The sequence below is a fragment of the Pteropus vampyrus genome, unplaced genomic scaffold (assembly GCF_000151845.1).
Source record: "Pteropus vampyrus isolate Shadow unplaced genomic scaffold, Pvam_2.0 Scaffold847, whole genome shotgun sequence".
NCBI classification, from domain to species: Eukaryota; Metazoa; Chordata; class Mammalia; order Chiroptera; family Pteropodidae; genus Pteropus; species Pteropus vampyrus.
Genome location: NW_011889628.1, coordinates 29063 through 52023, shown reverse-complemented (window position 1 = coordinate 52023; position 22961 = coordinate 29063). Strand labels below are relative to the sequence as shown.

At 53.1% G+C, this 22961-nt stretch overlaps 1 protein-coding gene across 4 annotated transcripts; it reads left to right on the top strand.

Moving 5' to 3' along the window:
• The first annotated feature begins 5520 nt into the window (after positions 1-5520).
• On the top strand, positions 5521-20585 carry TTYH1 (tweety family member 1). 4 transcript variants are annotated; one of them, XM_011385965.2, is made up of 14 exons: positions 5521-5760; positions 8462-8640; positions 10549-10660; positions 11347-11567; positions 13013-13108; positions 14416-14488; positions 14832-14907; positions 15395-15450; positions 15619-15711; positions 15893-15985; positions 19083-19225; positions 19335-19380; positions 19550-19627; positions 19743-20585. In XM_011385965.2, the coding sequence occupies exons 1-13, from the start codon at positions 5635-5637 to the stop codon at positions 19586-19588; spliced, it is 1353 nt and encodes a 450-aa protein (XP_011384267.1). In that variant the 5' UTR covers positions 5521-5634; the 3' UTR covers positions 19589-19627; positions 19743-20585. The 4 variants fall into 4 exon arrangements, 3 of the variants coding, with proteins under 3 accessions (XP_011384267.1, XP_011384268.1, XP_023382152.1); XR_897419.2 differs by having other exon boundaries at positions 19335-19627; XM_011385966.2 differs by lacking the exon at positions 19335-19380.
• Positions 20586-22961: the final 2376 nt, after the last annotated feature.

The window sequence follows — 22961 nt, the reverse complement described above, 5'->3', positions numbered from 1 at the left end:
GACAAAAAGAATGGAGAAAGCAACCATGTGCCATACCCTTTGCTCCCTTGGTCTGTGGGGTCTTAGATCAAGGCTCCCTCAGGAGAAAGGGAGTAATTTTGAACTAGACGCCAGATAAATATTTTGATATTAAGTTAGGCTGGACTATTGCCCCCCTCCCCCGCCACTGAAATCAGGACAGTTGAAAAACCCCAAAGTGGCAAGAAAATCCGGGAGATCTGCTTCTGATATAGCCAGGGGAAGGGAAAGGGCAAAGGGGCTCCAACAGATGGAACATGAAGGCAGGGTGAGAAAGAATGAAGCTGTTTCCTGTTTGTGCCAGTGAACCCAGACTTAAAAAAAAAAATTTATCATTTAAAAATTTTTTTTGGATTTCTTTTTTTAGGTAATTTTTTTTTTAATTTTAGAGTAGTTTTAAATTTACAGAAAAGTTGTAAGCATAGTACAGAGTTTCCCCTGCTGCTGATACCATATATCACCATGGTGAACTGGTCGTAGCAACGCACCAGTGCAGACGCGTTATTGTCAGCCGAAGCCCACATTTTGTTTGGATCTTGAGTTTTTACCTAATGTGCTTTTGTTCCAATGATCCCACCCAGGAGACCACGTTGTATTTAAGTCAACATGACTGGTCATAGTGGATGTCGACCTTAATGCCCTGGCTGAGGTAGTGTCTGTCGGGCTTCTCTGTTGTCAACTTCTTCTGTTCCCCCCATTTTCACTGTTTCCTGTAGCAGGATGTCCTGATGGTCAGCCCAGCATTAAGGAGTGGGGAGTTATGCTTCACTTCCTTGAGGGCAGAATATCTACCTAAATTATTTGGAATTCTTCTGCATGGGAAATGTGTCTATTCTCTCCTATTTATTACTTTATTCAATCAATTGTTTATATCATTTCAACCTGTGGATGTGTATTTCATATTTAGTTTATAATCCAATAATAAATACTACTTTATCCACTTTCTTTCTCTAATTATACCCTATCCTTTTTCCTCAACATTTTATTATGAAACATTTCAAACATACAAAAAGGTCAAAACAGTATTACAGTGAAAAAACACAACAAACAAATAATCTAATTATAAGATGGATAAAAGACCTGAATAGGCATTTCTCCAAAGGAGATATTCAAATAGCCAACAGATACATGAAAAGATGCTCGATATCACTCATCATCAGGGAAATGCAAATCAACACCACAATGAGATACCACCTTACATCTGTCAGAATGGCTGTCATCAAAAAGACAAGAGAAAACAAGTACTGGAGAGAATATGAAGAAAGGGAACCCTCGTGCACCATTGGTGGGATTGCAAATTGGTGCAGCCACTATGGAAAACAGTTTGTAAGTTCCTCAAAAAATTAAGAATAGAACTACTTTATGACCCAGCAATTGCACTTCTGGGTATTTACCTGAAAGAAATGAAAACAGGATCTTGAAGAAATATTTGCACCCCATGTTCACTGCAGTATTATTCATGTGGCCAAGACATGGAAACAACCTAAGTGTCCTTCGACGGACAACTGGATAAAGAAAATGTGATATATATGCAATGGAATATTATTAGACATCAAAAGAAGGAAACCTTTCCATCTGCAGAAACATGGAAGAAACAAGAGGACATTATGCTAAGTGAGATAAGTCAGACAGAGAAAGATAAATAGAATATGATCCCATTTATATGTAGAATCTAAAACAAGACAAAACAAATTCATAGAAACAGAACAGACTGATGATTGCCAGGGTTGGGGGTGGGCGGGGGGAAGGGTGGAGGTGGTCAAAGGGTATGAGCTTCCAGTTATAAGATGAATAAGTTCTGGAGATTTAACGCAAAGTGTGGTGACTATAATTAACAATACCATATTGTATACTTGAAAGTTGCTGAGAGAGTAGGCTTTTAAAGTTATCACACATACACATACAAAATGTAACTATGTGAGGTGATGGATGTGTTCATCATTTCACAACATATACAGATATCAGATCTTCACATTGCACGCCTTAAAGTTATACAGTGTTAATATCAGTTATATATCTCAATAAAATTGGAAAAAATAAAGAATTTTACAGTGAACACCCAGATACCCAACACATAGATTCTGCCACTGATATTTTGTTTTATTACCTATGTACCCCTCCGTCAATCCATCTTATTCGCGGATCCATTTCAAATGGAACCGCAGACACCACTCCCCTTCCCCCCAATACTTAAGCCTGCATATCACTAACTAGAGTTCTTTTATTTTTTCCCAAGGTAAAATTTGCCATGAAATGCACAGATCTTAAGTGTACCATAAATGTGGACCCCTGTGTGACCCAAACCCTTGTCAAGATACAGAACACAATGCCATCACCCAAGAAAGCTCCCTCAGCCTACCTCCCATTCAGCCCTATCCCCACCCCCAAGGGTAACCACTGTTCTGATTACTTGGCCACCATAGATTAGTTTTGTCTGTTCTAGAACATCGTCTAAATGCACTCATACGATATGCACTTGCAACCCCCTCATGAAACTGGTGAGTCTCCCAGAGTTTAAGTCATTGGGAGCACATGCTGAACCCTTGTGCCAGGACCAGTCCAGGTCTTCCATAGAGAGAGGCTGGTCCGGGTGCCTCCCTGGAGGAGGTGGCATTGCTGCCTCTCTGGCTTCCTTCCCGCCTCCCTGGTTGCTCCTTCTCAGCCTCTTTGTGGGCCCCTCTTTCTCCACTTGCCCCTTCCATGCTGGTGCTGCTCAGCGTCTGGCTATCCCAGAGCTTACAAACCAGCCAGCTCTAACCCACAAACAGGTTTTATTTGGCCCACACGGTTTTTTTTATTTTTGTATTTGAATTAGTTTCAACATTTAAAAGCTGAGGGATTTTGCTTTTAAAAATATCCAGATTTCTGTCTTCTCTTGGAAATTGGGAACATCTGGCAATGTTGTGTTCCTCTTCCCATATGGCAAGCATTGGCTGAAACTAAATAGCGACAACCGTGTGCTCTGAGCCATCCTGCACTGGGGGGTTCTTGTGCACCCAAAACCCTGAATTAACACCTACCGATCTTGAGATGGTGTTGGAACGGTGTTCAGCCAAGAACCGTGGAAATGCTCAAGACTTCTCCAGAATAATCATCTGTGTCCCAGGAGAAGGTCAACCCAGGAAATTTCTACTAGACAGCATTTCAGGTCTCATACATGAGGATGGCTGTCTTGGGCTTTATCATTACAGCTACAGTAATTCTCTAAAGAGGTCAGACTGTAGGCGCCTGGGACCTAAATCATGTGTGAGAGAGATGGAGAGAGAGAGATGAGAGAAAGAGCCAGAGTGAAGCAGAGAAAGAGGGAGATTCAGTCATTTCAAACCTTTTTCTGAGGGGAGTAAAAGGGAGTGGTGTGTGTGTGTGTATGGGTATGTGTGTGTGTGTCCATGTGTGCACACATGTTGAGGGTGCAGGATCAAAATATCAAGCTCCCCTGAGCAGCCAATATAATCTACTTCTGCATTGTAATAGTTACCTCTTTTCTAACTCCAAACCGGAAGCTCTCTGGAATTAGAGATTAGTGCTTTTCAGGTTGCAGGTCAAGACTCATTAGCCAGGTACGAAAAATTTACGAGGTTGTGACCAGATTTTCATTTATGAACTAGAATAAACATAGAATAGAAATATCTGAGAGCATTGTGCTGAGTAGAGGGCAGTTTTATTTCATGAAACTTTTTTTTACTTCAGGTGAGTGTTTGTGTGTACCAGATCATGATGTAAAATCTATTTCACATGGTGCGTCGTGGTCTACAAGTTGGAAACCCACCACTGTCAAATAATATATATTTAGGGAAGGCTGACACAAGGCCAGGTGATGGAGGCATAAAAGTAGGAACAAGAGGCTGCGACTAGGTCCCATAGGCAATAGGGAGCCACTGAGTGTTCTTGAGTTTTGGAGTCACATGAGTACCTCCCCCCACCCACATATATTCGTACCCAAGCACACACATCATGACATTGGAATTCTTCTCCCTCTTAGTAAGTCCTGCTGGTTCAACAAACATTGGCTGTGGACATGTTATGGGAAATCAGCCAATCCAGGGCTTTCAGGATGGCTAGCCTCATCTCTTTCTCTTATTTTACAGGTAAACAAAGGCTCCAAGATGGGAACTCACTTGCTTACGGTTACTTAGTGCAACTCACAGCTGCTTGTTCCAGGATCTTCCTCATCTCCAGGCCCCATGTTGTCCACCTGGCTGGGGATTATGGAGGACATGACACGAGGCAGAATTGGAGGCAGACAGAGGAAGACCTGGGGTAGTAATGATGAGTATCTACATGTGTGTTTCTCAGGGGACAGCTATCCTCATTCTCCCCGTCTCCATCATCACCACCATCATCATTGTTACCATCACCATCATTGTCACCATCACCACCATCACCACCATCACCATCATCATCACTATCATCACATCACCACCATCACCATCATCACCATCATCACTATCAACACCACCACTACCATAATTATTTTTATCTCTAGTAATGAGCTGGGCAATGATCCCTAGCCCCTTCTCACCAGTCTAGGGCAAAATATGGAATGAGATAGGTAGAGTACTAACCTCCCCTTCTTCCTCCCGTCCAACTCATCCCCCGCAAGAGAGGCCTGGTGTGGGGACCCCAGGTGGCAAAAAGTGTAACCCTGCTCCACAGGGTGGGGGAACCCCTGGGGAAGATTCTTGGGCACCTAAGTTTTAGCTCCAACAGTGACTGTCTGGGTGGTGACATCAAAGTAGTCGAGTGCCTTCCAAGGGTCTCTACTTCCCCGTGTATCAGTGTGCCATCAGTGGGTTCCTGTGACACTCAACATAGATAGCGGCCTTAAATTGTAAAGTGAGTGGCAAGGGACAGAGGGATCCTTATATACATAAAAGCAATCCTTAATCAGTTTGGGGAAGTTCTTCAACACGTGAGAGGGATCCTTACGAAGATGGGCAGGTCCCTATACAGAAGAGCAAGGTTCTCCTTGGGGTGGGCGGGGTCCTTGTGCAGATACGAGAGGTCCATGCGAGGGGCCCTTACGTGGGTAAGCCAGTGTGCAAACACACTCAAAGGAAGGTTGGCGCCTAGAAGCCATGCGCAAATACAGGTTTGTTTTTCCAAAGCGGGAGACGGCTTTTACCCAGATGAAAGCTCCCTTTACAGGTGAGCGCGCGCTGATACACAAATTGAGATTTTTTATTGATGCAACCGACCATTATTTGTAAAATACTGTGCAAATACTAGCGACCTTTGCGTGGACGTGAGCGCTCTTCCTAAAGATAAAGGGATCGTTATGTTGTAGGGTGACATAACAGTATGAACGGCCTTACAAGGACGAGGATGTCGCGGTACCTTGGCGGGCGGGTTCGCAGGTGGGAGAGGTCACCCAGCAGGAGGAACGCGAAGGACCGACCCGCAGCGCCGCAGTGCCCCCCGCAGCCGCCAGGGGCAGCACCATGCCCACCTAGCCTGTGCCTCCCCCTCCTCCCCCCAGTCTCCGCCCCCCGCCCCCTCCCTCCCCCCGGCTCGGCTCCCCTGAGCCCAGCCAGACCCCGCTCCGCCCGCGCCCCGCTTCGCCACCAAGGTTCCTGCGGCCCCAGCGTCGGCCCCGCGCGCCCTTCCCCGGGGGCCATGGGGGCGCCCCCGGGCTATCGACCCTCGGCCTGGGTGCATCTGCTCCACCAGCTGCCCCGCGCGGACTTCCAGCTCCGTCCGGTGCCCAGCGGCTTCGCTCCCCAGGAGCGGGAATACCAGCAGGTGGGAGTGGGCTCGGGGTCCTGGGGCTGGGGGCCAGCGCTTCTGGATCTTGCGGGAGAAAAGGGCTGGGTGACAGATCCCTGCGTTCCCTCGGGGGTGGGGGCCGGGCCCAGACTTTTGGGTGTCTGAGGGAGGAAGAGCGCGCGGCTCCCATACCTGGAGGTTCTCCTGGGACCGGCGCTGGCCGGCGAGACTCTTCGATCCTTCAATAAGGGACCCCTGAGTCCCTAAGGGCGGAGACTGGGGGCCCTTGGATTCCAGGGTCTTTGATCTGCCTGGGAGGCCAGCGTCCAGAGTCATCAGAGGATAAGTGTCCTAAGAGATAGCCCCTTCCTTCATAGGAAGGGGCCGTCCCGTAGAGGTGGGACCCAGAGAGAGGAGCTGATGGTGGCGGAGAGGAAAAAGGCTGGTGGTGGGGGGCGTTCTGTTCTGGGACAGGATTGAGACCTGGAATGTGGGGGAGGGGTTTAGGGTCCGGGTGGGGAAAGGAGGTGGAGGTGTTGGAAGGAGTGACTCTGAGCTGTCCCTGGACAGAAGGGGAGGTCAGGGCAGAGAAAGACTGGGGAAGGGGGTATGGGAAGGATGGGGTCTGATTTAGGGAGCCGAGGATGACAGAAATGGATCCAGAGGGTGGGGCCAGGGTGGGAACCTTACAGAAATTGGTGTCCCTGGGGAAGGGAGCCCAGCCTGGTTCAGCTCCCATCGGGGCCAAAGAACTGTCCCCTGACCCAGTTTAATTCAAGCCCTTGACTGAGATTAATGAGCAAAGCTTGGCTGAGCTGCTGGCTGATTGGGGTGCCGGGAGTCCTGGTGGGGCCGGGGATGAGTCAGGGCCCTGCCTATAGGGTCTAGACCACTCGGATCTGTCCTGGGCAGCCTCTAGGATAGGGGGCTGGGGATTGGAGAGCTTAGAAGGGGAAGTCCCAGAGAAACAGAATGGGGGATGTGCTGTATTTTGAGCTATTTGGGTCACAGCTGTGCCAGCTCCTAGCAGCTCCTCCCCACTTACTCCACGGGGCCCTCCAAACGGGGACTGCCAGCCCCTTGCCCACAGCTCCCTGGTTACACACTCACAACCTCCAGTGTGGATCCGGACACCTACTCACGCACAGCCAAGGAGACCTTCTCACGAGGGTACCCAGGCAGCCACATGCGGGGTCCCCACCCCAGTCACCTCCAGAGGCATCAGGCAGCCTCACTCCCTGTAATTGACAGAGAGACAGCCCTGGGGAAAGAAGGCACAAAGTCACATGCCCCTGAGGGGGACAGTACTTCCAGGGAGGTCATGGCTGTGGGTACAGCTGGGAAAACAATCAGGAACTGGGCAACACTGCTGGGGGAACATAGTCACACTCTCACACACACACACACATGATCAACCACTCACACATACACACACTCACATACTCATACTCACATTCACACATACACACACACACACACTTTCTCTTTCACACACAGCACCAGAGACCCATTTAGACTCAAGGAGTTGTGACAGAAACACACAAATGCCCACAAATCACTCTCACACCTGCAGATACAGGTGCTCTCATAGAGACACACTCACAGATTCACCTACAAACATACACATACTCAGGTATATTATCTCATGACAGACAAACTCAAAGATGTCACATCTATTCTTGCATCCAGAAACACACTCTGTCACACACACATACACACTCACACATACCGCTGCAAGGATAAAAGCAAAGACACTGACTTATGGGAAACCACGTTACTGAGCCCAGAGGTCTGATTCTGTCTCAGGTGGAACCCTGCCTTTCTATGTGGCTCCAGGTAAACCCCTGGCCCATTCTGGGTATCTGTGAAGGCGATAGGACAGCAGGGTGTCCACTTTAATTTTTGCCTCATGAAGAACTCCATTATTCCTCAGGGCTTTTACAACTACAGACACATTTTCTCTCCCTGCTGCTGTCCTCCAGCTTTCAGTCTGTCTCTCCTTTCTCTGAGTCTGCTTCTCTGTCTCTCTCTCTGAGCCTCCTCCTGCCTGTCTTCACTCTCTCATTCTCCATCTCTGGGTCTTGCGCGTGCGTGTGCACGTGCGTGTGCGCGCGCACACACACACACACACACACACACACACACACAGAGTCACAGAGGCTGTCGCGCCTCCCTCCCTGTGAGTCCCTGGGTGACAGACTCACACTGAGGTGGATGTGCAGAACTCAGCAGCAGGGGAGCCGAGCAGTGAGTGGGGAGGGCCAGCAAAGAGGAGGGAAGAGGAAACCTGTTTGCCATCCTTGCACATGCCACCAGGGACAGGCGCCCCTTCTACACCCTGATCCCACAGTTCAGGGATCCAGGTCTCTGCGGGCCCTGTGACATGCTCCATCCAACTGCCTGGTTGAGGAGGAAACCCCAGGCTCAGGGAGGTGAGGACCCCTGACAAATGTTACACAACCATTGATGGGCAGAGCAGAACTGGAACCCAAGACTTGGGCCTCCCAGGTAGAAGCTTCCTCCAATGACCCAGTCCCAAATTGTGGAGCCTCAGCTGCCAGCCTAGGGGGTCCTGGAGACCCCATCTTTTCCCACAAACCTGAAAAGTACAAGGCGGGCTTGGCCCCCAGTCTAGCCAGGGATGCCTACCTCTTCTGTTGAGATCTCATATTCAGACCCTCCAGGTGAGCGGGAGCCACCAGAGCCCCTCTGAGGCCTGATGTCATCCCCTCCCCAGGCCCTGTTACTGGTGGTGGCCTTGGCTGGCCTGGGTTTGGGCCTCAGCCTCATTCTCATTGCTGCCTACCTCATCCGTGTTTGCTGCTGCCAGCCCCCAGGGCCCCCCAGCGCCAAGAGTCCCCCGCCTGGAGGAGGCTGTGTCACCTGGAGCTGCATTGCTGCCCTCCTCATTGGCTGGTAATGGGGCCCCAGGGTGGGTGGGGGAGTGGGGATGGCTCTGTCGGTCAACCTGTGGCATCCTAGAATCTCACCTCAGCAGCAGGGAGAATTGCCCCCATTTGAGGATGGAGAAACTGAGTTTCAAGAGATGACTTTCCCAGAGTAGCTAGCCTGGCAGGACAGAGTAAGAGTGAAGAGCTGGGTGTTCAGATCACCTGGGGTTGGTAGCTCTGCCACCAAACAGCTGTGTGACCTGGGAGAGTGTTTAGCCTCTCGTGGCCTCAGTCCTCACATCACTGAGGTGGGTATTATGGTAACACCTCCCTCCTAGTTATGATAAAATTGAGTGAGAGAAGGAGCAGTTGCCTGGCTCACAGCTGTTCTCATATATATAAACAGGGATGCCATTCATTAACTCATTCATTCATTCAGCAACTACTTCTTGAGTACCTACTGTGCGCCAGGAGAGACTGACCAAGCTAGACCAAGTCCCTGCCCTCATGGAGCTGATGTTCCCATGGGAAGACAGACAACAAAGGGACATTTACAACCCAGACCACCTCCTCCGGGCCCAGACCTGAGCCAGTCTCATTCCGCCCTGCAGTGACCCTCCTGGGCTCAGGGTCACCATGCCCAGTTTTAAAAGAGGAAGGCTCAGGGAGAGGAACAAGGCAATATTTTAAAGCCATGTGGTCCAATTGTCAGAGTGGAGATTCACATCGGCAAGGCACCCCCTTCCCCGGCCTGGGGACTTCTAGAGGACAGAGAAGAGCACTCGAGGATACAGCATTTTCCAAGGGCCAGCTCTGGGCACAGCCCTGCCGACAGGGCCACCCCCACCTGGGCACCAGAGAGACCAGCCGGGCTGGGGGTGTGGCCGGGAAGCTGGTCCTCCCACCCCAACCCCAGGCTGGGCTCTGCCACTTTCCCTCGCTCAGGGAGCAGCAGTGTGTGTGTTTGGGGGTGTGTTGGGATAGGCAGTGGCGGGCCTATTTCCAAGATGCTCTCTCTTGGCGCTCTCCTGAGTGGGGGTGGATGGAGAGGTGGAACAAAGGCCCCGTGGGGGAGAGACACTGCCGGCCCCCGCGGCCTGGGGACAAGAGCAGCTTTGTGGGACAGTAAACAATGGCGGGGGTGGTGGGGAGGTGAGGGGGGAAGGGCGCGGGCGTCGGGTCCCAGGGCTTAGGCGGGGGCTGCGCTGCCCTGGCTGGGAACTGGGAGCGCATCCGGCTCCCTCCGCTTGGGGCCGGTCCTGGCCCCTCTGCGGAGGGACACCGGGGGCGGAGGATGGAGCCCGATTCAGGCCCTACAATGGGGCTTTGTGTGTTGGCTGCAGAGGGGCGGGGGCGCCGTCTCCTGGCGCATCGGCCCACATTCCCTTGCTTAGCTCCCAGCTGGCCAGAGGCTTGGGTCCAGGGACTAAGGGGTGGCTGGCTGGGAGGTCCCCCAAGAGACGGTGGCTAGGCGCCTGCACTCTTAGGACTGCTCCCCCTCCCTCCAGGATGCGGGGGAGGAGATGGCTGGGCCCCGAAAGAAAAGGTGCGGAGGACCCTGGATGCTTGGGAAAGGGTAGAGGGGATGGGTGTGGGGCCGGCTGTCCTAGGGGTGGGAGGCAGGACTTGACAGTCTGGGGCTGGGCGTGACAGCGGTTCCGCTCGGGGAGGTGCGAGTTAAATCTGACCCCCACCCCCACCTCCGCCACTCCACCCACATTAGCATCACAATGACGTCCCTCACCGGGGGAGTGAGGCCTTCCCGTCACCGTGGCAACCGGTGGGGGCCCGGCTGGAGACATTCTTTTCCCACGATAGGCTGGACCAATCGGGTGGGGGCAGAGCCAGGATTGGGTGTATGAGGAGGTGGGGGGGGGGTGCCCACACCACGGTCCCAGGACTCATCCTGATTTCCTCTCCCTCCTCCTCGCAGCGCGGGCATTGGCATCGGTTTCTATGGCAACAGCGAGACCAGTGATGGGGTGTCCCAGCTCAGCTCCGCACTACTGCACGCCAACCACACGCTCAGTGCCATTGACCATCTGGTGAGGGGCCAGGCAGCTGCCAGACCCCAGACCCACACCCAGGCTGGTTCCCCACATAGGGACAAAGGGCCCCCTCCCAGGGAAACAGAATCTAAGCTCATAGCCAAGACTCCTCACGTGGGCACCCTCTGAAACTTCAACCTGGATCTGGGACCTGGGGCTCAAACCCAGACCCCGAACTCACCCAGCCCAATTCTGCCTTTCAACTCATAGCCCAAACCAGACAGAGATCACACATCAGTGACCTAGCCCCTGCCCTCCAGTGAGGTCCATGCCTGATCAGTGGCCCTGACCCAAGCTTAGGGACCTCAATGTCAAGGTCCAGGGGTCAGAGGAGAGGCCTCACTCCCATCGCTAGCCCTAGGGCGGGACCCAGCCTGACCTCAGACCTTGGATCTTGTGTCCTGTGCAGACCCTGGGCCCTGGAACCCAGATGGGATCCCAGACTCAGGAAGGTAGATGCCAACATCAGACCCAGGACCCCAGATTTACTCCTGGTCTGGGATCTGAATCTCCCCAGGCCTCAAGCTACTAACCACCCAGAGCCCCTCCTCCCCCCTCAATGGCAGATGCCCTGGCCCCAGTTCTCAGCCACCACAGCTCACTCCTACTTCATAACCCTGTCCCCCGACCCTGGAACTCCTGAGAATGCCATCCCCTGACCCCAAACCCACACCTGCACCCAGGTGTTGGAGACAGTGGAGAGGCTGGGCGAGGCCGTGAGGACAGAGCTGACCACTCTGGAAGAGGTGCTTACACAGCGCACAGAACTGGTGGCTGCCACCCGGGGGGCCCGGAGGCAGGCGGAGGCAGTGACCCAGCAGCTGCAGGGGCTGGCCTTCTGGCAGGGAGTGCCCCTGAGCCCCCTGCAAGTTGCAGAAGATGTGTCCTTTGTGGAGGAGTACAGGTGGGTGGCCCTCTTTCTGCCCTGTGTGGCAGGGCTTTTTCAGCCAGGGTGCATTGGGCAATGTCTGGAGACACATTGGGTTGCCACGCCTGAGGGAGGGGACGCTCCTGGCATCTGCTCAATATCCTACAGTGTGGAGGACGGTCCCCATAGCAAGGAGGATCCGCTCCAAGTGTCAATGGGATGAGGTTGAGAAACCCAGCTGTGGAGAGACGGACCAAGTGATGTCCATCCTCACACCTGAGTGTTCATCCATATACCCACTCACTTCATTCATTCATGCATTCGTTTATTCCAGACTCCCCCATTCGTCGACTCACTCTTGAACTCACTCCCTGACTAGCCCGTTAACTGGTTCACTCCCTCAGTCATCTCTCTGATGGGTATATCCATTCAACAGGTCTTTATCTACACCTTTCAGGGAGTGAGAAGTCATGTCCCAGTGGTTAGGAACTGTGCCCTGAAGCCAGCAGCCACTCCCTAACCATGTGACCTTAAACCAGCCCTCACCAGCTCTATGCCTCAGTGTCCCCATCTGTGCAATGAGAATAATGGGTAGCACCCCACCCCCGTTGGATTGTTGAAGATCCAATGAATAGGCGTCAGTCAAGAGCTTATGACGGCGACTAGCACACATTGTACATTCCACTGTTTGTGAAATGTGAGTTTTCATAAGACAGGGCAATGAACAAAACACAGGGTGGCTCCTGCCTGGCTCCCAGTGTCGGGGTAGGGCCGGTAAGAAAAACGCATAAGTGAAATGTGATGTCCAAAGGTGGAGGTAACTTCACATGCACTATCCTCTTCAGTCAAAGTGAATTAATTACTCACTGATACGGAGTGATTAAGTAACATTTAAAGTTCCCTTATTCATGGTCAAGCTAACACTGAAGTGTGTCCATGTGCCTGGCCCTCCTCTGAGTGCTTTCCGTGTTCTCACTCATTAGCCTCATGACAACCTTTTGGGGTACATGCTGTCGTCTCCCCATGTTACAGGTGGGGAAGACAAGGCATGTGAGGTAAAGGTACTGAGACAAGGTTACACACAGCTAGGATGTGGAGACCCAGCCCACAGACTCTGCACCCTGAGGTTGTGCAACCTGTGGCTGATGAGGCCTGAGCCTGGGAGTGTGACTCGCTTCACTCTGCAAGGTGGGGAGAGGGCAGGGACTCTGTGGCCAGATCATGTATTCAGTCACCAAGCTCTTGCATGATCTGGTTAGAGCGTGGTACCAAGTGCTCCACACTCTTTCTGGGAGGCAAGGGTGGCCCACCTCCCAGTGCACCCGTTTCACAGATGAGCTGTACTGTGGCCTGGACACCAGCATGACAGGGAGGTCACATGGCCAGGTGGAACATGGGGTGCCATTGCCTTCTATGGAGTCTGGGAGCACAAAGGCTAGATTTGCCACTTCAGCCATACCCCTGTCACCCCCTACCCCCAGATGGCTGGCCTATGTGCTCCTGCTGCTCCTGCAGCTCCTGGTCTGTCTCTTCACCCTCCTGGGCCTGGCAAAGCAGAGCAAGTGGCTGGTGATCATGTAAGTCTGGGCACCTTCTGCAGGCTCATGTCAGCCCGGGGGGACGGCGTTCCATCCCACAGCACTCCTGCAAGAGGAACCATGGGCCGCCCCAGGCTCACTCTGGTCTGTTCCTTTGTCCCTCGAGTTCCCAGGCTGGTCAGGGCCCACAGAAGGAAACCAGACCTGGAGCCGCCTGCCTGGGAGAGATGGGCAGACCTGCAAACAGGCCACCTCGCAGTGGGAGGTGCTGGAAATCCTGATAGGGACCAGGAGTGACACTTGTGCTGAGGATAAGGTGGTTGTGGCATCTACGGAGGGCCCTGTACACTGACTCCTTCAGTTGTCACAACAACCACGTGAAGGAGGTACCCTTCGGGCACCCATCGTTGGGCAGATGAGGAACCTGAGGCAGGAGGTGACCACATCCAAGGCTCCATGACTTGGCGTGACGGGATGGCAGGGCCATGTCCTGAGCTGACAGCTTCCTCTGTGTGCCGCACGCTCTTCCGGTACCGTCACACCAGCTTCTCGGGAGGTCCTTTCCTTCTCCCTGCTTAGCAGAGGGGAGTCTGGCACTAAGAATTCAGGCCATTTGTCCAGGGCCACCCAGCCAGGAAGTGCTGGAGCTAGGATTCAACCCTGGCAGCCTGTCCCATTTGGAGGAGCCCTTGTTTCCTCCCTGCTCCTGGGACTAGGGAGGGGTCTGTGCTGGTGCCCACCACTGTCTCCATATTGGCCCGGGGAGAGAGGCCCTGCCATCCCACCCAGGCCCCTCTGAGGCTTGGACCTGATAAAACACAGCCCAGGCTGGTCAGGTCTGGGACTTGAGGCCAGGCTTGGGTTTGGGCCCCCAGGTGCCCTTCTTGCTTGTTGCTGCCCCCCAAACCCATCCCCAGAGAGAACCCTGGAGGCAATTTCAGCCCTGGAACTGCAGCCAGTCCTGGGAGGAGCAGTCTGAGCAAGCTGGCAGCTGACTCAGCTAGGGGAGAACCTGGGGGTGTGCTTGGGAATAGCGGGGTCCACTGGAATTCAAAGCCAGGAAGTGGTCCCCCAGAGTCCCAGAAAAAGATGGGGGCAGAGCTGGACTGGGATCCTGCCAGCCAAAGACCCTTCTCACTCCTCCAGCCCCCTGGGCAGGGGCCAGATGTCCAGTTTGGTCTCACCAACCACAGGTTTACCTCCAACTCTCTGTCCCTAATTCTAATCTTCCAGACTCCAGAAGCTGGGAGTAAGGCTGCAGTGGGATCTGGGGTGGGGGAGGGAAAGAGGCGAGGTGGGAAGTTGAAAGACTGCAGAACCCAGAGTCCAGTCCCCTCTCTCCACAGGATGACAGTGATGAGTCTCGTGGTTCTTGTCCTGAGCTGGGGCTCCCTGGGCCTGGAGGCAGCCACAGCTGTGGTGAGTGCAGGGGCCAGGCCCCTGGGCTCTGAGACTCAGGGAGCTGGTGGCCCCAACTCTGGGATCCTGGAGTGGTGGAGTCCAATGCCTTAGGTCCTGAGAGGAAGAACATGGGGGCCAGGGTCACAGGTTCTGAGGCTTGGGGCTGGTTTCCTATGTCCTGAGGTGCTGGTGGCTTGGGTTCTAAGGGAGGAGGGGGCTGGGGGCCTGGAACCCCAGGTCTGAGGGAGGAGACTGGGGAACTGGACTTCCGAGTCTGAGGGAGGAGGGGCTGGGGCACTTAGTCTGTGGGACTGTGCCATTGTGGCAGTGCTTGAGCCCCCTTTTCTGCTGCTTCTCTCAGGGCCTCAGTGATTTCTGTTCCAGTCCTGACACCTATGTCCTAAACCTGACCCAGGAGGAGACTGGGCTTGGCTCAGGTGACCCAATCAATCCAGGAACACTCTGGATCCTCAGGCCTTTGTGCCCAGCCCTACCTGGAGTGAGGGGGGGAGCAGGGTACCCAGCCATCAGCCTGGTCCCTGGAAGCTCTCAGCACCTTTGGGTGGGCTGAATAAAGATGCAAGACTCAGGAGAGGGGACGGGGCCTAGTGATGAAGGATTTGGCCACTTGAAGATACTGGGGGAAGCACAGTTTAGTCCAGGGGAGGAAGGCAAAAGCTGGGTTCCTAGGGAGTATGAAGACCAGTGTGTTTTGGGCTGTGGCCCGAGCAGGAGAGTTTAAGAGCTGGGTGGGATGCTGGTCTCAGGATGCCAGGTCATTGGGACCACAGGAGAGTCCTGACCTGGGGAGGGGCCCCTGGCCCTGAGGGTGGAAAGACAAGGCCCTGCCCTCTCTTAGCCTGTCTCCAGGGAGGCCCCGGGCCCAGGCTGACCGCCTTCTCTCCTCTTCCCCTTCTGCCTCAGACATCCTGAACTATTATTTCCTCTGCAACCAGGCCGTCTCCAACCCCTTTCAACAGGTTAGGGCTGCAGGCAAGGGAACTGGGCGGCGGAGGACGGGGCTGGGGCCAAGACTTAGGGGTTCTGGGGGAGGATGTAGGCGCCAGGGGCTCCAGTCCTGTGTCCCCAGACTGGAGTGGGCTGGGGGCGTGCACCACTGGGTCCTCTTCCCTCCTACCTTCCCGCAGAGGCTGACTCTGTCCCAGCGAGCTCTGGCCAACATCCACTCCCAGCTGCAGGGCCTGGAGCGAGAAGCTGTGCCCCAGTTTCCTTCCGCGCAGGTCAGCGGGCCAGGCGCTCTCCCTACACCTCTTGGGGAAGGGACGGAGCCTGAGGGAAGGAGTGGGTCGGTGGGCGTGACCGTGGGTATGGGTGGGCGGCTCGGTGGCTGTGGGCGGGGCGCAGGCAGGGAGGAGTAGGGGCTGAGGAGTCCTTGGGATAACCACCTCCCTCCCACCGCAGAAGCCTCTGCTGTCCTTGGAAGAGACGCTGAACGTGACTGAAGGAAACTTCCACCAATTGGTGGCACTACTGCACTGTCGAGGCCTGCACAAGGTGACCCCCACCATACTTTTCCCCAAATTCTTCTCCCAAGGGAAGCCTCTGCCCGGGCCCACCGAACAGCCTCCCCCCTCTCCTCCAACCGTGCCAGTCTCCCTCCTATTGCCCTCAAGAAATCTATTTATCTGTTTACTTGTCATACGGGTATACTCTAGTTTGTTACCTTGGACCCATCTACCATGTCTATCCCATCCTTCCTTCTTCCCTCCGTCCTCCCTCCTAGAGGCTGTGCAGCTTAGTGAATTCTGGAGCAAGACTGCCTGAGTTCCAGTGCTAGCTCTTGACCTCAGGCAAGTCGCTAACTTCTCTGTGCCTCAGTTTCCTAACTTATCAAACCGGAATTACAGGGGTGAGTACCAGTAAAGCCCTCTCAGAGTGTGCTGTTGTTGGGCCGAGGCAGAAGTGGGCAGGACACCTGAGAGAAAGAGGGCCTAGTGTCCTACAGACTCCTTCCTGTCTGGGCTCTGCTGTGGGCTTGTGGCCCCCGGCCAGTGCGTACCCCTGAATCTCGATTTCCTCGCCTGGGAAACGAGGGAGATGATACCTGCTTTACTGGATGGCTGCGAGGCTGAGGGCAAGGAAAATCAGCCTCCCTTCTGCCGCATGCACTTGGGCCTCACTCAGTGTGGGCTCTGAGGTATTTTACTGCTGGTGATCCACCAGCTCCCATTAGTAACACTGTCAAGAAGGAACTGCTATTATTGTCTGTCTTAGAAGGTGAGATGTAGAGGGTTGGGTTACCCAAGGTCACACAGCTGGCGGGTGCATACTATGGAGACAGAGACCATCGGGCCCTCTCACTTCCTGAGCCCCCGCAGACAGGCAGTCACCCAGGCAGTCTGCTTCCTGAATGTCTTTATCTACCATTCCCACCCCCAAGGGCTTGCTGGAGCTCAGGCCTTGTCTCCCCTCAACACACACACACCCCAAGAAGACACACACTTCCTCCCCTTCCTAGCTGTACGCCATGGACTCTCAACTAGGGCTGCCAGATTCAGCAAACAACAAATGCCTTTTTACTGGGTGTCCCATGCCACCTGGGAAGACATTTGTGTTAAGTTTTTTTTGTTGCTGGCATCTGAAATTCACGTCTAGCTGGCGGTCCTGTGTCTGATCTGGCAACCCAACCCCCCGAGGGACCCATCTAGCCCATAGGACGGGTCTAAGCTGCTCCATGCCATGTTCATATCCCTTCCATGGCTCCTGCTGCCCCCAAGCTTCTGAAACTGGCACTCTAATGTGGGGGCATGGGGACCGTGAATTAACAATCGGAACTGCCTAATAATAGAGCTGAGAAAGGCAGGGCATTCTTAAAGGTTATGCTGCTTTTTTATTGGGGCCCACGTATTTCTCTATGCATTTATGGTCCAGTCAGACATAAGGCTGGATTATAGCCCGAGGTCCATTGCAAAGGAGGAAAGAAAGAGAAGGAGGAGGATGGGTCAATTCTCTGCTTTCCACTGATACACTGTGTGACCCTGGGCCTCAGTTTCCCCTGTCTGAGCCTCAAGATCCCCACATATTAAAATCAGGACAAAGAGCATCAGGGATAAGGTGGCAGGAGGGTGGGCTCTGGAGAGCGACATGTTTGGTTCCAATCCCAGGTTTGCTCTTCCCATGCTGTGACTCTGGGCAAGTGGCTTACCCTCTCTGGGCTTCAACACTCCACCATGGCAAAAGGCAGCATTGTGAGGAGGAGTTGATCTTTGCCTTGCAAGGCTGATAGCAGGATGAAAGGACAACATGCACCTGTCTGATCCAGCCAAAGCAGCATTCCCTTTTGCCCCGACAGCCCTTCCCCCAGACTTCATGGCTCAGTACCAGGCTTCCCCCACCCCCACGCAGGGGCTTAAGCCAGAAATCCAGAAGGATCCCTTTTGCTTCCTGTACTGACCTCCCTCAACCATCTGAAACCCATCTGTACTCAACACGGCTCATACCATCACCACCGCTACCTTGGTCCTTGCCCTGTTCATCTCCTGCCCAGTGGCCACAGCCCTTTAGCCCTATCTCCTTGCTCTCCTGCCCCCATCTGTCCTCCCAGCAGCAACCAACAGCTGTGAGCCTTTTAAACATAATCCGATCAAGTTCTTCCTCTGCTTAACTGCGCCCCCACCACTGCCATGATTCTTCTACACTTGGATTAAAGCCCCGGATTGTCGCCAGAACTACAAGGGCCTATGTGGTCATCTGGCTGGTCCTAGCCTCTGCCCCTCTTGCACCCCTTCCTGAAGGGCCGCAGCAGCCCTGAGGCCTTAGCACTCCCGACCTCCCGTTGGCCCAGCTCCTTCCTGCAGGTGCCATCACTCCTGTCAAGACCCAGTGCTGCCTCTCTCCAGCCCGTCATGGCCTGAAGTGACCTTTGGGGACCTGGTGCCTGGTCTCCCAAAATGTGAAGCGATGCCCAGCTCAAGGCAGGCATTCAGCCAGTCCTTGCTGAGTAATGGCCGTAGTTAGAAAATGGGGGCCCTGCTCATTTGCAGTGATGAAGCCACGACAGCTAGCATTTACTGACTGCTATGCGCAAGCTGGAATTCTGAGCCAGTGATTCTTCTAAGAGTTGTTCTAAGTGTTCTAGGCCAGTGGTTTTGCCCAGAGGACACTGGGCAATGCGTGGGGACACGTTTGATTGTCACGACTGGGGAGGGGCTGCCCCTGGCATCTAGTGGATAGAGCCCTGGATGCTGCTCAATATCAGACAGTGCGCTGGCTGATTCCACAAGGGAGAATGACCTGGATCATGATATCAGAGCCTCCAGGTTGAGCAGCCATGTGATAAACCACAGCCAAGCTGGTGGTGTGACTAGGGGCTGGGGTGGGGGTGGGGTCTCAGTGACAGACAAGAGGCTGAGATTTGGATTCATACGTGCGGGTGTGATAATGACAGTGGCCACAGTATCTACTGTGCACTGAGTGCTTCCTGTGTGCCAGGCTCTAGGCTGAACACGTATGACAGGGAGGAAACTGAGGCACAAAGAAGCTGAGTGATTTGTCCAGCACTGCACAGCCAGGGGATAGTCTGAGTCATACACACACTGTTGGGGGAGTGAGGGGGCACTGCCCACTGATGCCCTCTCTCTACTCACCCCAGGATTACGGTGCAGCCTTGCGCGGCCTGTGTGAAGACGTGCTGGAAGGCCTCCTCTTCCTGTTGCTCTTCTCCCTCTTGTCTGCGGGGGCCCTGGCCACTGCCCTCTGCAGCCTGCCCCGAGCCTGGGCCCTGTTCCCGCCCAGGTCAGGAGGGGAGAGGGCAGGGTCCTGGGGAGAGGATGGGGGAGGGAGTACCCTCAAGGGTCTTGTGTGTGGGGGGCGCATCCTGATGGATCCCTGCATTGCACCCCAGTGATGACTACGATGACACAGACGACGATGACCCTTTCAACCCTCAGGTACTGGACCCCTGGGTCAGAGGAAGGAGGGGCCGGGGGCCAGACTCCTCTGAGAGAGGAGGGGCTGGGTGCCTGGACTCCAGGGTCTGAGGGAAGTGGGGCTGGGGGCCCACATTACAAAGCCAATTCCCATGTCCTGCCCTCCTCTGACTCCCCACCCACCCCCCAGGAATCCAAGCGCTTTGTGCAGTGGCAGTCGTCTATCTGAGCCCCTCCATGTTAGACTGGAGCCTGCCTCTCCTCTCTGGTGAGCTTCCAGAGTGACACCCCAGCTTCCGAAGCTGGCCTCTGTCCTCTCCCACTCTGGGCACGGTGGTGGCCCTCCGACCAGCATCCCATGCTGACTCTGCCTCTCTTTGCAGTTCCTTCCCTGGCTGCCGGAGGAGACCCCACTAATCCAGCCTGACTGGGCCACCACTAACCAACACCCCTAGCCATGGACATCCCAAACAGGATGGCCTCCCTGCCCAGATCCCTCTCTGTGCCCTTAGCCCTGGGAGAGGCTGAGGGGGCAGGCCAGGGCCTGGGGCTGACCGGGGAGGGGGTCCTCCTCCCTGACTGCCTGGCCCACCCTTGAAGGGACATGAATACCCCTGCCGCCACCACCCCCAGGTGGGCTTAGGGCCTCAGTCTCAAATTGTGGCACTAATTTGGGAATGGGTTGATTTGAAATAAAAGGGAAGACTTTATTTTACAAGCAGCTGGATCCTTCTTATTTCTCCCCGGCCTGGTCTGGCCTCTGGTTGGGGTAAGGAGACCCCTCACCTCGGCCTCCTGGCTGCCAGGTGTTTCTGCTCCTGACCAGGCTCTGCAGCGGTCAGGATTGTTCTCATTTAGAAAAACATGCCCTCTCCAGGATTCTAAAAGCAATAAACGTGTCCTGACACAGGAAGAGACAGTCATCCTTGGGACAAAATAGACAGCCTAGAAATGGGTCTCGGTGTGTGTATATATGACAGAAAACAGATTTCAAATCAGCGTGAAAAAGACTGGTTGGTTTCACAACTGGTTCTTTATTTGGAAAAAAATACTCTACGTACAAGATGGGTGAAAAATCTAAACATAAACAAGTATAGGGACAGAAGTATTTGAAGAGAAAGGAGAATTTTGTACATTGTATGTCTTGCTTGGAGGGGGCGGATCTTAAGCAATATATCCTCAAGCCAGAAAGGAAAAGGTAATTTAGTTGACAAATTGTAGAACAACAAAAAAAATACTATAGACAAATTGATAGTCTAGGGAAAATTGTGTGTGTTAACACATACAACAAAAAAATATATATAATTCTTAACATATAAATGTAATCTACAAAGCTTCCACAAATTAAAAAAAAAAAAAAAAGGCAACCTAATTTAAAAATAAGCAATTAGGATGAACATGCAATGAAGTGAAAATCCTGACACCAGTGAACAGAAAAAAACACGTCCAAAACCTAATAGCAAGAGCAATGTGAAACAAAAAACTTTTTCACCACCCAGTTCTCATAAAACTAGGAGTGGTAACATTCCAAGCTGGCAAGGATGTGGAGGAACCGGACACTCCAACGTGCTGGTCCTGAGGCTGCGAAAGGCAATCCTTCAGAAAACATCTAGCATGGGGTAAAATCAAAAAGGTACAGACCCTTTGAGCTGGCAGTCTGGTCTTTGAGAATCAATCTATGAAAACAAAGCAGAGGCGCCTAAGGACGGACATTAAGGGCTGCTTCTTGCAACAATGCTTCGATCTGCTAACCCCTGGAAACTGAAGTCCACATAAAGAAGATGAATCTTTTCAGCCAGCAGTCCCCAATCTTTTTGGTACCAGGGACCAGTGCTCCTGTGAGAATCTAATACCTGATGGTCTGAGGTGGAGCTGAGACAGTGATGCTAGCGCTGGGGAGCAACTGCAAATACAGATGAAACTTTGCTTGCTCGCCCACTGCTCACCTCCTGCTGTGTGGCCGTTCTTAATAGGGCACAGATTGGTATTGGTCAGTGGCGCAGGCGTTGGGGGTCCCCTGCTTTAAGTCACTGCACAGCAGGGCTCTCTGGAAACATGGCAGCTCTTGGGTGGGTTTGGGATTTCAGGGGAAAGCCTAAGAGAAGGGAGATTTGAGGTGGGTGTGACACCAACAGTAGTGGAGTAGACAAATAAAGGGAAGCCTATGGTTAAGGGACATGGGCAGCCTCTTGCCCTTGTGGGCCTTGGCTGCCTTGTCTGTCAGATGCTGTCACAGGCAGCTCCCCAGATCCTCCTGTCAATTCCCAAATCCAGAGAGCTGTCAAACCAGAGGTTCTCCCCTGACTCCCTGGGCAGTAGAACTTGACCTGTCCTGGCATAGGTCACTGACAGGCAATTTCTCTGCTTGGTGGGAATGTTCACCTATTTCCTGCGGAAACATTGATGGAGTTACTCCTAAGTGCCAGGCAGGGTACCGAGGATACAGTGTACTATGTGGACTAGAAGCCACATCACCTCTCAAAACTCAATCCCAGATCCTAAAACACATATATGGCCCCAAGAGCTTCCAGATCAGGGCTTGCCGGCCCAGAGTGTCCCATGCCAGGTATCCAGCGAGGGGCCTGCCCTGGGGACTGCTCCATGCCCACTTATCATTTCTATCTAGTGCACTGCAAGGAATATTCAAGGCAGCTTTGGATGTGTGGGCCTGAAACTGGGAAAGAGAAAAGGACTACAGTTTCCAGCCAGGGGGCGCTGGGGGCCACCTTTCTTCTGACTGAGCTGTGAGACTCTGGGGACACACAGACTAGAGCTATTCCTACTGCTCTGCTCTCAAACACTGCCCTCTATCGACACTGCCCAGAAGCGGAAGCATGCTCTGACGTGCTGGATGTTGGCAAAGTACCCCCAGATTCAGGCCCATTGATTTCCTGCCAGACAGCCTGCCAGCAATCTTTACTCATCAGGCTTCAACCAAGAAAAAGGGCATTTGCCTACCTTTACAAAAGGTAAATCTCATTTTAAAACAATACATGTGAGCACTTCCATTTCCAACCAAGATGGAGTAACAGGGACGGGATTTACTCTCCTTCCTGAAACAAGCAAAAAGCCAGACAAAACACATGAAACAACGGTACTCAGGACTCTAGACATCAGTTAAGGGAAGAGAGAGTGATCTCAGAGAGATGGAAAACATCAGGGCAAGCCCTGAAATTGCCATGGCCTTGGTCCTGAGACATTTCCCCCAACGGGACAGGGGAGGGCAACTGAGGCACAGCACTTCCCTAAGGCCCCACCTAAAACGGCTCTAAAACATAAAGTCTATTTTTTAAAAATGCTCAAACCAAAAGAAGGCAGAAAAAGAAAAGGGGAACAAAAAAAGATGAACAAATAGAAACCCAATAGCAAGATGAGTGTAATCACACCGATAACCATATTAAAAGAAGAGTTATAAACATGTCATTTGAAAGGCAGAGACTGTATGCTCTGGTAAAAAAGAAAAATCCTGTCTTTCTGTCTACAAGAAACCCATCTTCAATATAATTGTTAAAAGTAAAGGGATCTGAATGCAAGTGTGGTCCCCTGGATTGGACCCAAAGAAGACACGAGTGGAAAAAGTGACGAAATTCCAATAAAGTCTG

Bases quoted from the DNA above. Each gene is read 5' to 3' on its own strand.
- TTYH1 (XM_011385966.2), top strand. From the start codon at position 5,635: ATGGGGGCGCCCCCGGGCTATCGACCCTCGGCCTGGGTGCATCTGCTC. The intron at 14,908-15,394 runs GTGACCCAATCA...CTTCTGCCTCAG, and splicing joins GGAGACTGGGCTTGGCTCAG to ACATCCTGAACTATTATTTC. The intron at 15,712-15,892 runs GTCAGCGGGCCA...CTCCCACCGCAG, and splicing joins CCCAGTTTCCTTCCGCGCAG to AAGCCTCTGCTGTCCTTGGA.